This window comes from Limanda limanda, chromosome 13 (assembly GCF_963576545.1).
Source record: "Limanda limanda chromosome 13, fLimLim1.1, whole genome shotgun sequence".
Classification (NCBI taxonomy): domain Eukaryota; kingdom Metazoa; phylum Chordata; class Actinopteri; order Pleuronectiformes; family Pleuronectidae; genus Limanda; species Limanda limanda.
The window spans coordinates 25,058,569-25,072,035 of NC_083648.1; the positions used below are offsets into that span (position 1 = coordinate 25,058,569).

The 13,467-nt window shown below is 40.0% G+C and overlaps 1 protein-coding gene across 2 annotated transcripts in view; it reads left to right on the top strand.

The window, feature by feature from the left end:
• The window catches only part of LOC133018105 (cadherin-6-like), a 52,031-nt gene that overhangs the window by 22,026 nt on the left and 16,538 nt on the right, over positions 1-13,467 (top strand). For both annotated transcript variants that reach the window (XM_061084412.1, XM_061084413.1), the window contains exons 5-6: positions 5,877-6,064; positions 8,085-8,335. In XM_061084412.1, the coding sequence (XP_060940395.1) occupies positions 5,877-6,064; positions 8,085-8,335 (439 nt within the window). The remainder of the gene's footprint in view (positions 1-5,876; positions 6,065-8,084; positions 8,336-13,467) is intronic.

Here is a 13,467-nt window from a genome sequence, read left to right on the forward strand (position 1 = left end):
CACACACACACACACACACACACGCACACACACGCACACACACACACACACACACACACACACACACACACACACACACAAACATACACACACATACACACACACACACACACACACAAACATACACACACATACACACACACACACACACACACACACACACACACACACACACACACACACAAGATGAGGAGCAGCCATTCATTACTATATATGACACTGTATGTTTACTGTCTGCAAACCCACAGGTCAGAACCTGGTTCTCACAAAGGTAGAACTCCAACGCAGTCATACACACACGTCAATTCATTTCACTTCATACTGTGACTCCAATCAGTGTTGTCGGAGTCGGAGCCGAGAGGAAACACAATCTCCAATCAGCCGGAAAGAAAGCTGAGTGGAGATGAATTCTGCCTCTGCTCCCTTTACTTCTGTCTCTTATGGGTTTCACCAAGCCCCCACTTGTGTGTCTTAGTGTTCTGTTAACACATAAATAAACCGATTGACCACCACAGGTACTGGAGTTGCACAAGTAAAATTGCTTTTGTGGTTATATTCTGTCAGTATGGGTATATGTAATTTGTAGGTTTTAAGTACACCATTTACAGAGCACCAATCACATCAGAGACAGTAACATAAGACACTGTTGGATGGGTTCTTTACGGTCTTGTGTTACATCTGCTTGCCACATTGCATTTTAATCTTAAGTCAATCAAATCAAAGCTTTGAATAAGCTGCTGATTGGCTGCTTGTTGCATCTGAACTTTAACATATGTGACCCCATTCACATGAGAAAGCATTTCATTCAGAAGGGACTAAAAATCTTACAGAATAGACTAGTGTACTTCAGAGCTGTTGATATAATAACAATTTATTATATTTATTTTCTTGTTTATTTACATATTTATTTATATTCAGTTTTATTTGTTCAATATTAAGTATATTCTAAAGATAAAACAAAAACTATTTTGTGTTTTTGTAATTACCTATTTTCTCACACATTCACCCTCACATTGTCAGTGTATAGAGAAAATATCTTCACAGATTTTACTGTCCTCAGTCGGCACACCTTGTCATATCACTGCCAGTGTTATGCTCATTGCCCTCTGTGGAAGACACTGTTGTGTGTTCGTCGTTGGTTTGGTTTTGCTCAGTGTGTTTGGCTTAATTTGGCTTGTTTGGCTTGTTGGTCAGTGGTTGCTAATTGGTTTAGTGGACCAATTACACTCACTGAAGTGAACCATAGTTTAACAGAGTCCACTGCTGTGGGACCATAATTTCTCACTGCTGATATTTTCAAGAAATGAATATACACACATGATCTGAATAGGGAGTTTCATAATAAAGTTTATTCACAGGCTTTATCACTGCTTTCCTTGGACAGTGGCACCATCTGAGTCTGCATTCTCCTCAGACTGCAACAGACTGTCACCAGAATAACCCCACAGCAAGTGGACATGCTGCCGTCTCTGAATAAAAATCAGTGCCCAAGCTGTCCATAAGCCTGGCCTGTTTCTTTTATTATCCGCTCTGAATAATGCAACTACAAGTTGCATTTTTGTTTATAGACGTTATTTATTGTTTTTCTATAGTGAAGGTGCCAGTCATACACAGCACACTCAGAGGTCGAGGAGGATTGAACATCTGTTCATTAACCTTTACTATAAGAAAATGTTGTATTGGTATTTTCTTAAATGTGTTGCAGACACTGGTCCACTCTAAATATACTATTTTAATTTTGTTGGCTTTTGATGTAAAAAAAGATTTTGAATGAACATCCCTAAATCTGAGAGCCAATGCAGCTGCAGTGGAGCCATTGTGTTTCCCCCTACCCTGAAATTAAGTGTATTATTTATCATCCTTTATCTCATCCTCTCTCTTTGGCTACACTCACGCAAACACACCTAAATATACCCAAACAGTGGCGGATTGAGTTCTGTCTTACTGCCAGAGTGTATGACACCTGCTGTGTCTCAGTAGTATATAATTACTAACTTGAGTGGTTTATGCACCACAACATCTCTGAGATGAAACACATGCACACACAGACAGACAGACAGACAGACAGACAGACAGACAGACAGACAGACAGACAGACAGACAGACAGACAGACAGACAGACAGACAGACAGACAGACAGACAGACAGACAGACAGACAGACAGACAGACAGACAGACAGACAGACAGACAGACAGACAGACAGACAGACAGACAGACAGACAGACACACGCACGCACACACACACACACACACACACACACACACACACACATACACACACTCAGTAAAGGAAATATGTTGATATATGTTAGGAAATGCATCAGGTTCAAGCAGCACAGTGGAAAATCATTTGCATTCATTTAGGTGTGTTTGTGTTCCTGGACTTTGTTTCGTGAGTTATTTGGTACAAACTGAATCTACTGTGGTTTCACAGTAAGGGTCAATCTGAGTAACAGCCAGCTCTCCTCAGCAACAAACTGAAAGCAAAATACAGTGTTAGCACTTACTGCAGAGAACAAAAGGAAGCATCATACTCACAAAAAATACATTGAAATGCTGTTTTTTTTATGATTGTCAGCAGTTTGGCAGAGAGACATTATTCCCGCACCTGGCTTCCATCATCAGTTACATTATTGTTTTGTCTTTTTTGGGGCTTCTTTTGTTCTTGCAGTCTACCCAACTAACAACAAAGACAGAGTTTTTCTATTGAGCATTTATGCTGTGATATGTTTTTTATTTATTTATTTTTTTTAAAAGACACACTTTCTCCTTGTCTTTGTTTGAGAATATGTGATGTATTTCATTTTCTGTCTGTGGTTTTAATCACTCTGACTCACCCTTATGAAAGGGTTGATTAACAGGGTTCTTGATCAATACCTGTCGTCCACTTAATGGCTTAGGTGGTGATGTTGTGACTGTATGTAAAGTCAGGTTTGTTTGTGCAGCTCGTTATTCCAGTAACAGTATGAAAGGGTCTCATGGGGCCACATTAGACAAGAAACACAAACACCAGCTAAAGTGGATGGTGAACATTTTCAAAGAAAAAAAACACACGCTTTTCCAGTGTTAAAAGGTTGAAATAAGCAAATGACAAGGTATAGGTTAATTGAAACAATTTAATGTCGCTAAACAGCACAGATATGAAACCAGCAAAGGTAAGAACCAGAGTCTTAAAACAGGAACAAATTCTTTACTCAGACTTTTAACCTGGACCTTTTACTCCTATCAGGAGAAATAAGATAAATTAGGCATAGGTAATGCAGAAGACTTTACAATAATGAGCTATCACCAGCGTGACAGAATTCACACTGGTGGTAGCTCTCTGCTACAGTGAGATCTGGAAACTGTATGCTTGTATTAAATGCACAGTAAAATCACCATCTACTAATGTTGTGCCAAATTCTGCCTGTTAGCAGACAATGGAAAAGCTTTTATGGGTGTTTTTACAGGCCACCAACACGGGTAGTGTGAGAGAAAGAGAGAGAGGCAGAGAGAGAGCCCCACCCTAAAGCTTCCTGTAATTTCAATTGGATAAAATGCAATCCTCGTTAAGTACTACAGACTTTTAGGGGGATGAAAAGACTTCCATGAACTTGTAGCCTGGTCTCTGCGGAACATTTAGTTCCTGCAAAGGTTCCTAAAGTTCGTGGAGAAGGTTCCTGTGGTGGAAACACAGTTTATGATGAAGCTGGATGAAAACAGCTGTCCACAGCACATAGAGATCCCGACTCTTGTCACTGCATGTTTGTCATGTCATCACCCAGATAGACTTTATAAAAGTATGGCAGACTGTTGTCTGAGTCTCTTTCTCCCGCAACCACATCCAACAGTGATATAATGGTGTCATGGATTACACCTCTACATCTACAATCTCTTCGGTTGTTTGTGTGATGTAGTTGGATTAGGTCTTGAGTTTATCTTGTTAGTCATTGATTGGTATCTTGTTTTTACTGGTTTCATTTGTGTAGCATTCTGGGGAAATTCCAGTATTTTTCAGGTTTTAGGAGCATTCTGTGGGCTTGTATGCAGTGCCGTCAGAATATGTGTCCCAGTTGGGTTTTTTATGGCAGTTTGTGGCGCTGCCTGTGGGTTGTTAACAGTCAGCTCTGTGTGCTGTACACAAACCAGCTACACAATGGTACCAAAAGGTTTATGGATATGCAAAAATAATACAACTAACCTTTCCAGTAAGGTGGTTGAAGGAATGTAAGAGAGTGGCCTTGTTTGCATGGTCGAGCAAGTCCAACAGCGGTGAAAGTCTTTTCACAAAAATAATATCTCAAATGGATCCCTGCGCAATGAATCGAATATACTCGAATATTCATTTCCATTAGCCATATATGAAGCATAGTAGGGGCAAAGACCAGAAATGTTGTGCCCATAAAGGCAGTGACTGAACACAGTTTTTATGAGTCCATATTGCAGTACATTAGTTTCCCACCGTGGACATTCAACTGGACAGCCAGCCGATTTAGAAGTTCACATTCACGTGTTATGAAGGCTATGAAACGACCTTTGACAGAGATTCAGGATGCTGGCAGCTGCAGATGTGGCAGTGTTTTTCCATCTCCCCTGATGAAATGTGTATTCTGAGCACATCCTGCTCAGGAGCAGCAGCTGTAAAGTAGCATTTTGAATTTATATATTAAATATTACCTATCTATCTGATATGGCTCAATGGGTAGAGTAGATAGTTCCGCTTCCCCTACCTTTATACATGAAGTTTATGAGTGTACTAACAGAATCACATTTTACAGATTATACTGACAGCTTGCTATTCAACAGCATGTTTGTGGACCAGCTCTCACAGACATTAGTGTCATGATGGACAATTATTCACTATACACTTTCAAGCTTTTAATTGTTCATACATTTACAGATACCTCTGACTGGTAGATAGTGAACTCAGACCATAAATGTATTATAATCTGAGAGGTGATCCGCCCAGAGTGATTTAGCTTCTCTGTTAATTCACGTGTTTAAAGACCTTTGACGGAAATTCAAAGCTCTTTTTGATTCTACTCATTTACATGTGTCTGGTGAGTGGTCTGCATTTATATGCTTTTCTAGCTGGGGATCAAACCAGTGTTTCCGGTTAGTGGATATTGATGCTATAGAGGACACCCATCAGGTGAGGAGGTGTTTGATTGGTGTTTACAGTGAATGTGCGTCATGGCCCTGCAGCAGAGTTCACAGTAACTTGCAGCTCAACAGTACACGACTTCTCACCACTGACTTTGCCAATGCAAATTAATTGGACAGAGTAGGTCCTTGTGCACTGGCCGCTAATGGGTAAAATGTATAGTCATGAGGAGGGAATACAAAATTTGAGAAATCTTTATCATTGGAAACAAAGTGAATAAATGATAATGAGGGCAGACTCGTCAAACTGTTTCACAATAAGGGAACACATAGTTGTAACGTTTTTTAATTTTCTTTATTTCATGGGGCCTTTAAATAATTGTATGTGATCCACACTGTCACACAGACTTTGTTGCAGGATGGTAAAATAAAGACTAAAGCATACAGTGACGATGCATTAAATCACCCTGTGGGCTAATTGTTCTGCGGCCATAATACGTAACTACTAACATTAATATGGGAGTAATGAATCAAGGTAAATACTTACTGTTAATGCATTGATTGATTGACATTTCAACCCACACATAAAAAACACTTGACGTTTATGTGAATTACAGTTATTACAGTCATAACTCACACACAATAACATGTCAACATTAGACAAAAAATAAATTGAAACTGTGAAATGTCAATGACATAAAGATTGAAGTGTACCTTAGTCTCCTCACATGGATTTACATGACGGTGCAGACACCATACAGCTGACAGTCAGGGATGTTTTCTGTGTTTTCAGGTATTTACCAATTCAGAGTTCCCGAGTCATCGAAATCTGGCATCCCAGTTGGGAGAATTCAAGCCACCGACAGAGACACCGGGAAAAACGCAGAGATGTATTTCACCATCGTCAGTGGAGACGGCATGGACATGTTTGAGATCTCCACTGACAAAATCACCCAGGAGGGAGTGATCACTGTCAGCAAGGTGAGAGGGAGCATGACCAAAATGTGGACCCAGACCACTTATCGCATTTGTAGCACTTATCTGAAAACCAGGTTTTTAAAATTACTTTTGAGTGTAAGGCACAAAAGATATTTCAATCAGGTGAGACCAATTGAAGATGAACAAAATGCATTGTCATTGAAAAACCAATTCCATTGGATTACTATAAACATTCAACAGTCAGCTGATTAAGTGGGGGTGGGGCAAGTGAAAGATAATTGCGAATGAATAACACCATCATATCCCAGTTTCCTTTGGCATATGTGGCAAAGTCTGTCACATCAGTGTCCCAGTGTCATTGCTGTTACTTTTAGATGGAAACTGAAAGCCATAAAGCTGTCACTAAGACTAAAAATGTCTTAGTCAGAAAACAAATAATAATAATTAATACTGTGCATAATTAATGATTGCTGAATTATTTGTGTTAGTAATTTCATGGGCTGGATTTTTGTAGTATGGCATATTTGATAATAATAATAAAAAAACATCAATGTAGCATTTAAATATGGATTTGAACAAAAATAAGCTTAGACGCATACACACACATGCACACATACACACAGTCCTATATTAAATCAGTATAAATAATAAATTAATAAAATGTTTGCATGGCTCTTTTCCTATTTTGGTTGGGGGCTGAAAAGTTTGGAACCCCCTGTTGTGTTAGATCGTTGTAAAAGTAAAATAAAAAGCTGAATAAACTTCAGTAGCTGCACACCGAATGGAGCAGAATGAAAAATCACGAGTGTGCATCTATTGTTGATTATAGATAAATCTGCTGCTTTTCTGATGCTCATGTTCAAATAAGGCAGGATTTTAATTATCTTGATATTTTTCTCACGGCATTGGTTGAATCAAATTAATTTGAAAGTAGTGATTCAGCAGATCCCACACTTTCTACTCATACGGATCCTGCCCACGTAGTCTGTTTTACATGTACTGTTAAATATGCAAAGCCCCGGCATGCTTGACAGATGAAAGAAACCAAATTAAACTTCTTCATCTTTACCTTCACAACCCTGTGCAGCAGACACTAATGCACCGGACTGGAGCTTTTTATGCTGCTGAGTTTTGAAAATGATTCACAGTGTCCTCACCAAGAGTGTGTTTACTGAAGTTCCTCACAATTGATATTTAGAAATTATTTTGTTCCTCTTGCTGACACAACCTCAGAAAGTCTGCAGGCTTTAACAAAGAAGTAATGATGTTCTGTCAGCAGGATGCGAGATGAGAACAATATCCAGGATTTCTTCAAGGAAGCAGAGGCAGTGCATGTCGAGCTGTTCAAGTGAATCTGAAGCTTTGTTCTTCTTTGAAACAACAACCATGCAGCGTTGCCACAGTCGACGTCAAGGAGCAGATTTCTCCAATATAATTTGCACTTTTGAAAAACTATTATAATTTGTCATCAGATTGAATCTGTTGGCTGCTTTCATCACAATTTTATTAATGTTAAATGTTCCACTCTAACAACATGTGCTGTTCTCATTTTGTTATCATTCAGACAGACTGTGTCAGATGTGCTCTAACATTCCATAAATCCTGCCTCTGATGCTCAACTTTTCAGATATCAATTTAGATCATATATTGAATCAAATAGTTTTTAAACTATTCTATATAAGCAAAAAATTATATAATAACAATTCAGTCTTTTTCAGTCCAGTCTGATTCATTATTTAACATGTTTTATTATGATATCACACTCATAAAAACAGGTCTAGACTGGCTACAAACATAAAAAAATCACACTAATTAACAGTTTCATAGCAATGGATCAAATTACTAAGTTCTGTGAAAGGTGTCTCTTGTAGTGATGAGCCCACAGAGAATCAGGTACAGTTCTGTATCGTCATCAGCATGTTAGCATAGTCTATAACATATAGACAGGAGGTTCAGATTCAACTTTGCCGTTCACTGTTGATGTTCCTGTTACTTCCTATTACTGTAAACAGCCCTCTTACAACCCTCCTGTGTTGGCGGTGTTCATCTCTTTCCTCTGCAGCCTCTGGACTTTGAGAAGAAGCCATCATACACTGTAGAGATCCAGGTCCAGAACACCCAGGTGGACCCTCGCTTCATGTCCACAGGCTCCAAAGACATGGCAACGGTTCGTATTGGCGTGGAGGACGTGGACGAGCCGCCACTGTTCGACAAGGCCAGCTATCTGATGGAGCTGAAGGAAGATGCTGAGGTGGGCGTGGCCGTGGGCTCGGTCAGCGCCATGGACCCCGATGGAGCTCGCAGCATGGTTAAGTAAGGCCAAACCTCAGAACTCTATTTTAGCTTTTTTTTTCATGCCTCATTGACTTTTAGATGTGCTGTCCTTTTGAATTTTTCAAAGACATTTGCAGTCTCACTGCACATTCCCTTGACTGCAGATTAGATGTAGCCTTCAGCAAGTGTCGCATTATAAGACGCCTTTTAATGCATTCGGTTTAACACGAATTTGGGTAAAAGGCAGGTGATATTTTTTTCCTGGAAGACAAAAACCAATATGACCCCTTCCTACTCGGCCTCTGATTGACTTACTCTGATATTCTGATCATTACTAGGCAGAGTAATGCGGGTTATGCTTTCACTCTTCGGGGATTGACTTGCTATCAACATCAGGAGGTAGGGAAATCTGAACAGATGAGGTGAATCCATGAAGTGTTACTTAGTCCGGATGGGATGTTTCTGTTTTAACCACATTTGTGACTGAGATGAATTGGGCTGTGAATTATTTTTTTATCCATTTGAAGATCCAACTGAAAATAAATGTCAGTCCTTTAATATTTGCTCAGTAAATAACTCATTCTGTACTCCAGATGGGAAGCTGATAGCCAATCAAATCAAGTGTATTTGCTTAAAGCTGTATTGTCAATGTTCCAGATCATGGTCACACTTTCCAACAACAGCAGGAAATCAAACACAAGAGCTACACATTTGAACAGAGGAACCTCCATTTTATCTGCCAATAGCTGGTAGGCGACAAACAGTTAGCAAGTCAGGTTTGTATGTTTGGTCAGTCCTGCCTCTACCGGGTCTCAGCCTGCCGCTGCAGCCGTCTGTAGAACCCACTCAGACACCTGAGAGAATTTTGATTTTATAAAATTGTGAAGGCCAACAATTCCCAAAATGAGAAAACTTTCTTTTAACAGGAAGAGCCTCTGGAAGAAGCAGAGTTGGGGCGAGCGGAGAAAAAAGGGGGAGAGTCAGAGGAGTGGCGGTTTGAAAAGAGGGGAGAGAATAGAGATAGAGGGGAGGCAGGAGAAGTTCTGTAACTTACATATTTGAGCTATGTGACATAAGACTTTTCCTCCAAACCTCCCTGTGTTTATCCATCTCAGTAAGATAAATAAGGAAGAGTACATCTGCAAATCACTTTGTCTCAGTTAAGGCCGTGTATCACTGAAACTTGGAAGACCATTTCCGCAGCGCAGGGCTATCATTTTTGAAAGTTTACATATCTCTGCTTTTTGCTGTTCTTTTTTAGAAATCTCAGCTAAACTATACTGTAGTTGGATAAAGTTTTACTTCAAATGGTCTTGGATTCTCTAAAGGCCTACAAGGGTTCTGATAAGAGTGTGAAAACTGTGTAAACAGAGGAGAAATGTGGAGCAGGCTAAAAGATAGGAGGTACAGTGATCACTGTTAAGATTATAAACCAAGTTGTCTGTGGAATATACAGATGTGTGTAAAAACTGCTGAGTATATACACAACTGAGACCTGCAACTACAGGCTGTATTCAAACGCAGCTGCCTCCCTGCAGCTCTTTTCATTATTGATGCTTGGCATTAGGGTAGTTGGAGCTCTGTGGCTCTCCTGTTAGTAATTGTCCATTTCTCAAATGGCATCAGTGCATCCTGGGAATTTTCTGATGTTTACAAAATAAAAAGCCTAAGGCCCCTTAGTAATTTGCTCTGCTGCTGCGGGTATTGATCAGGAGTTACAAGACTGTTAAGATAAGTTGAAACTTTCCTGATCTCTGAAGGCAATTTGTGCTGTTGCCGAAAAGAAAAAGTAATAGGACACAGCTATGAAAAAAATATGGATCTAGAAAATGGAGCAGTGTAAATAAAGAGGGGATGAGGATAAAATAATCATAGAGTTGGATTGTGCACACAATTCAAACACCAAGCAACTACATCAGCATGTTGAAAAAACTTTTCTTGTCCACAAAGCCAGTAACATCATGCTACTCAATGCTAACAACACAAGCTATCATATAAAAGGCCAGACTCCACTGATTCTAACCGGAGCCTATCTTTATTATCTTTCTATGACCAAAGCTCACTGACCCAGCAGCGAAAGAAGAGAAAATAAAGCGACATACATAAATGATGTCTTCACGATGTTGTTTTGACACAATAAGTTAGTCCAAAACTAAACAGTGGCTGTGTGAAAATGAAAGTGTCCATTCAGCAGCAGAGCAGACAAGTAAAGTATCTACGCAATTGACAGACATAACATAAAGAGGATTCGGTGTCAAAAGGCATCTAAAAGGTTCTAGATGTTGTAAACTAGCCAACATGGGCAACACAACGACGACAACAGGGGCACAGACAAAGAGGTTCATGTCTTTGAAAGAAAACAAGCTAGCGAGAATGGTGTCACCACACAACAAACAACAAATGCCTACTTAGATCATATATTACAAGTCTTAAACTATTTATGATTAGTATGAAACTTAATCTCGGCCACATTTTAAATTATGTCGTCCTGTGACACACAGTGACCACTGAGCAGTAGCCTCCATAGTTTTATGAATTAATGCAAGCTTTGATGCACAAAATCTGAATTGAGGATTATTTGTTAACGAGTCTCGAGTAATTTGTTTCAGCCCTATAGTGTGTTGTGTAGTGCAGTGAAGTGTAGTGAAGTGTGGTGTGGTGCGGTGTGGTGCAAGTTGAGTAAAAAAAGGAAGTAATCATGATGTATGTATGTCAGCATAATGAAGTGGAAGCTGCCGGCTGGAACTCCATCTTTATTTCTCGACATTCAAAGCCACCGAAGTGATGAGGAACATATTCCAATTAAAACAAGCATGGGTCCATCGAGTGCTCTTAAAATGATGTGTCACAAGAGGACACACATACAGACACACACTTAAACCCAATTCCAATTATGTCTGTGTTGTGCATTTGCGTATGTGACTACATCATCTATTCACACTGTGTCAGTGAACTGTTATTTTACTACTGAGTGCTTCCTAATTATGACCAAGCTCGGATGTACTCAGACAATGTTTTCTTTCATATATCTCCATATGGGAAACAATAATTAAGATTGAATGGTACACAATTAACTGCTGATAGCTGTTTGATGATATGTTTTTGAGTGCTTTGTGAAACTAGCCTTGATCCAGGCACTGACGATGTTCACATGGAGTACAATGTGAAGTTCCTGTTCACAGAGCAGTATGCCACCACTTTGACAGGCAGGCAGAAAAAGACAGAGGCAAAGGCGTCTCAGTTCTATTATCTATGGAGTGCTGTGAAGCTGTGAATAGCTGCATTCAGCAACTAGTTCAAAAATAGAGAACGCTCTGAGAGCAGTCCAGAGTCAGTGGCAGGGATTTTCAAGTAGCTGTGATGTTTTGAACAGGCTATAGTGAGATTAAATAAGAGGGGGGAGGACAGAATGCTGCAACTCACAATGCAACAAATATATGATTCCAGCTGTTAGAACTCCAAGCTCGGCGGCTTTTTTCTTGACCAAACTTGCATATTTTAGATTTCACTTCAGAATTTCAAAAAGTACAGAAATTCCAGCCACTTTCAGATTAAAAGGCAATGCAGAGTTGTTTTTTTCCTAGGTACTATTCTAGACAGGGGAGTCTGCTGTGAGCAACAAATCCCAGATTTAGAAGTTTTAACAGAATCTAAACACTGCTCAGCTCTCTGTGGTATTATGAGGAAGTATTTTACAATTCTGTAAAGTTATTACTGCGATAATTATTTGACCTTTTGACAATCTTGCTAATGACTTTAGAATTCGGCTCCTCATGTTAAATATATCAACCATAAATGTGCCTTTGCAAATTGTACCCGATACCACATTGTGCTCTGACTTTTTTCTAAACTTTGAGAGGAACTTGCCGTAATTTCCCTCCAGGGTCTCTCTGTTTTCTCTTTGACGATACAATTTCAACTTTCTCAAAACACAACTTCACCTCAATTTGTGTCACCTATAGAAGAGTTAAAATCTTATAAAGGAAAAAGAAAAAGCAAGTAATCTGATCATCTGCACCACATTGTACAAACTCATAGATCTCAACACTATAAATGTCTGAAACATTATTTCCTGAGAAACGAGACGAACAAGTGGGAAAATGCCCGATCTCGCAAAGTAAGAAAAGTGATTAAAAAAAATTAAGGGTCAAACCCCCTTTTTAGTGGATCTTTATCAATATAATGTGTTCTTCTTTGGCTTCTCTGGCAATTTGGCCATGTTAATGAAAGCTCCTCTGCTGTTACATGTTGTTATTAGGCAAAGTTCGTGAGCCTACATGTAAACTATAATTAATAGAGATTCATATCAGTTTAATTCATTTCAATTTTACGTAAAGGTACATCATAGAGTAAAGGCCAATTTATGTCTTTCTATTATGGACAGATAAGACCGCCCTATCCGTCGTGGAACGCCCTCTCCGAGCGCCTCGGAGAGCTTTTCGTACACCTCTGATTCGTGTTTATGTCGGAGAGCCCACGGACAGACCTTGGCTGTGATTGGTCCGCGAACGACATCATTTCCCTACGACGTCATTTCCGGAGTTCACATTTCTGGACCTTAAACGTCCTGCTTGACAATAAACCCAAACACAACTACGATTCTACGATTAATGTGACGTGTGTGTTAAGCCAGCGGAGTTGTCCGGCTGACGGTGGCTCGTTAGAGCACTGACGGCATGCGTGCATGGTCACATACGGTTATAACGAGCTTTCAAAACGGCGCTAGCGGGCTAGGCTAGCGGGCTAGCCACCATGCTAACTGCGGTGGTAACAGAGCAAAAACCCGCCGTCACGACTTTAATTCCACTTCTATCATGACACTGTTTCTATAATACCGCCAGGTTAGAAGCAAACACTGGATAGTAGTAGTTAGTGCCGGGAGTCCCTGCTGACTGTGTGTGGAAGCTGGGAGGGGAGCTAGCTTCAAGCTACACGGAGCTTCAAGCTGTGGAATCAGCAACACAGTTCGGAAACAAGACCGGGGAACCGCTGCGCTAAGAAACGATTACATCAGCATTTCGACCCGCTGGGTGTCACTTTATTTAGTTCTGTTAGTTGCCATGGTTCAGTGTGTGGGAGGCAAGCTAACAGAGGTAAACAGACACACGTGGACTTCTTCTTCCCAAATGGGGTAGGCTTCTCTGAGCTCGTCTTCCGTTGCGCCACCTATG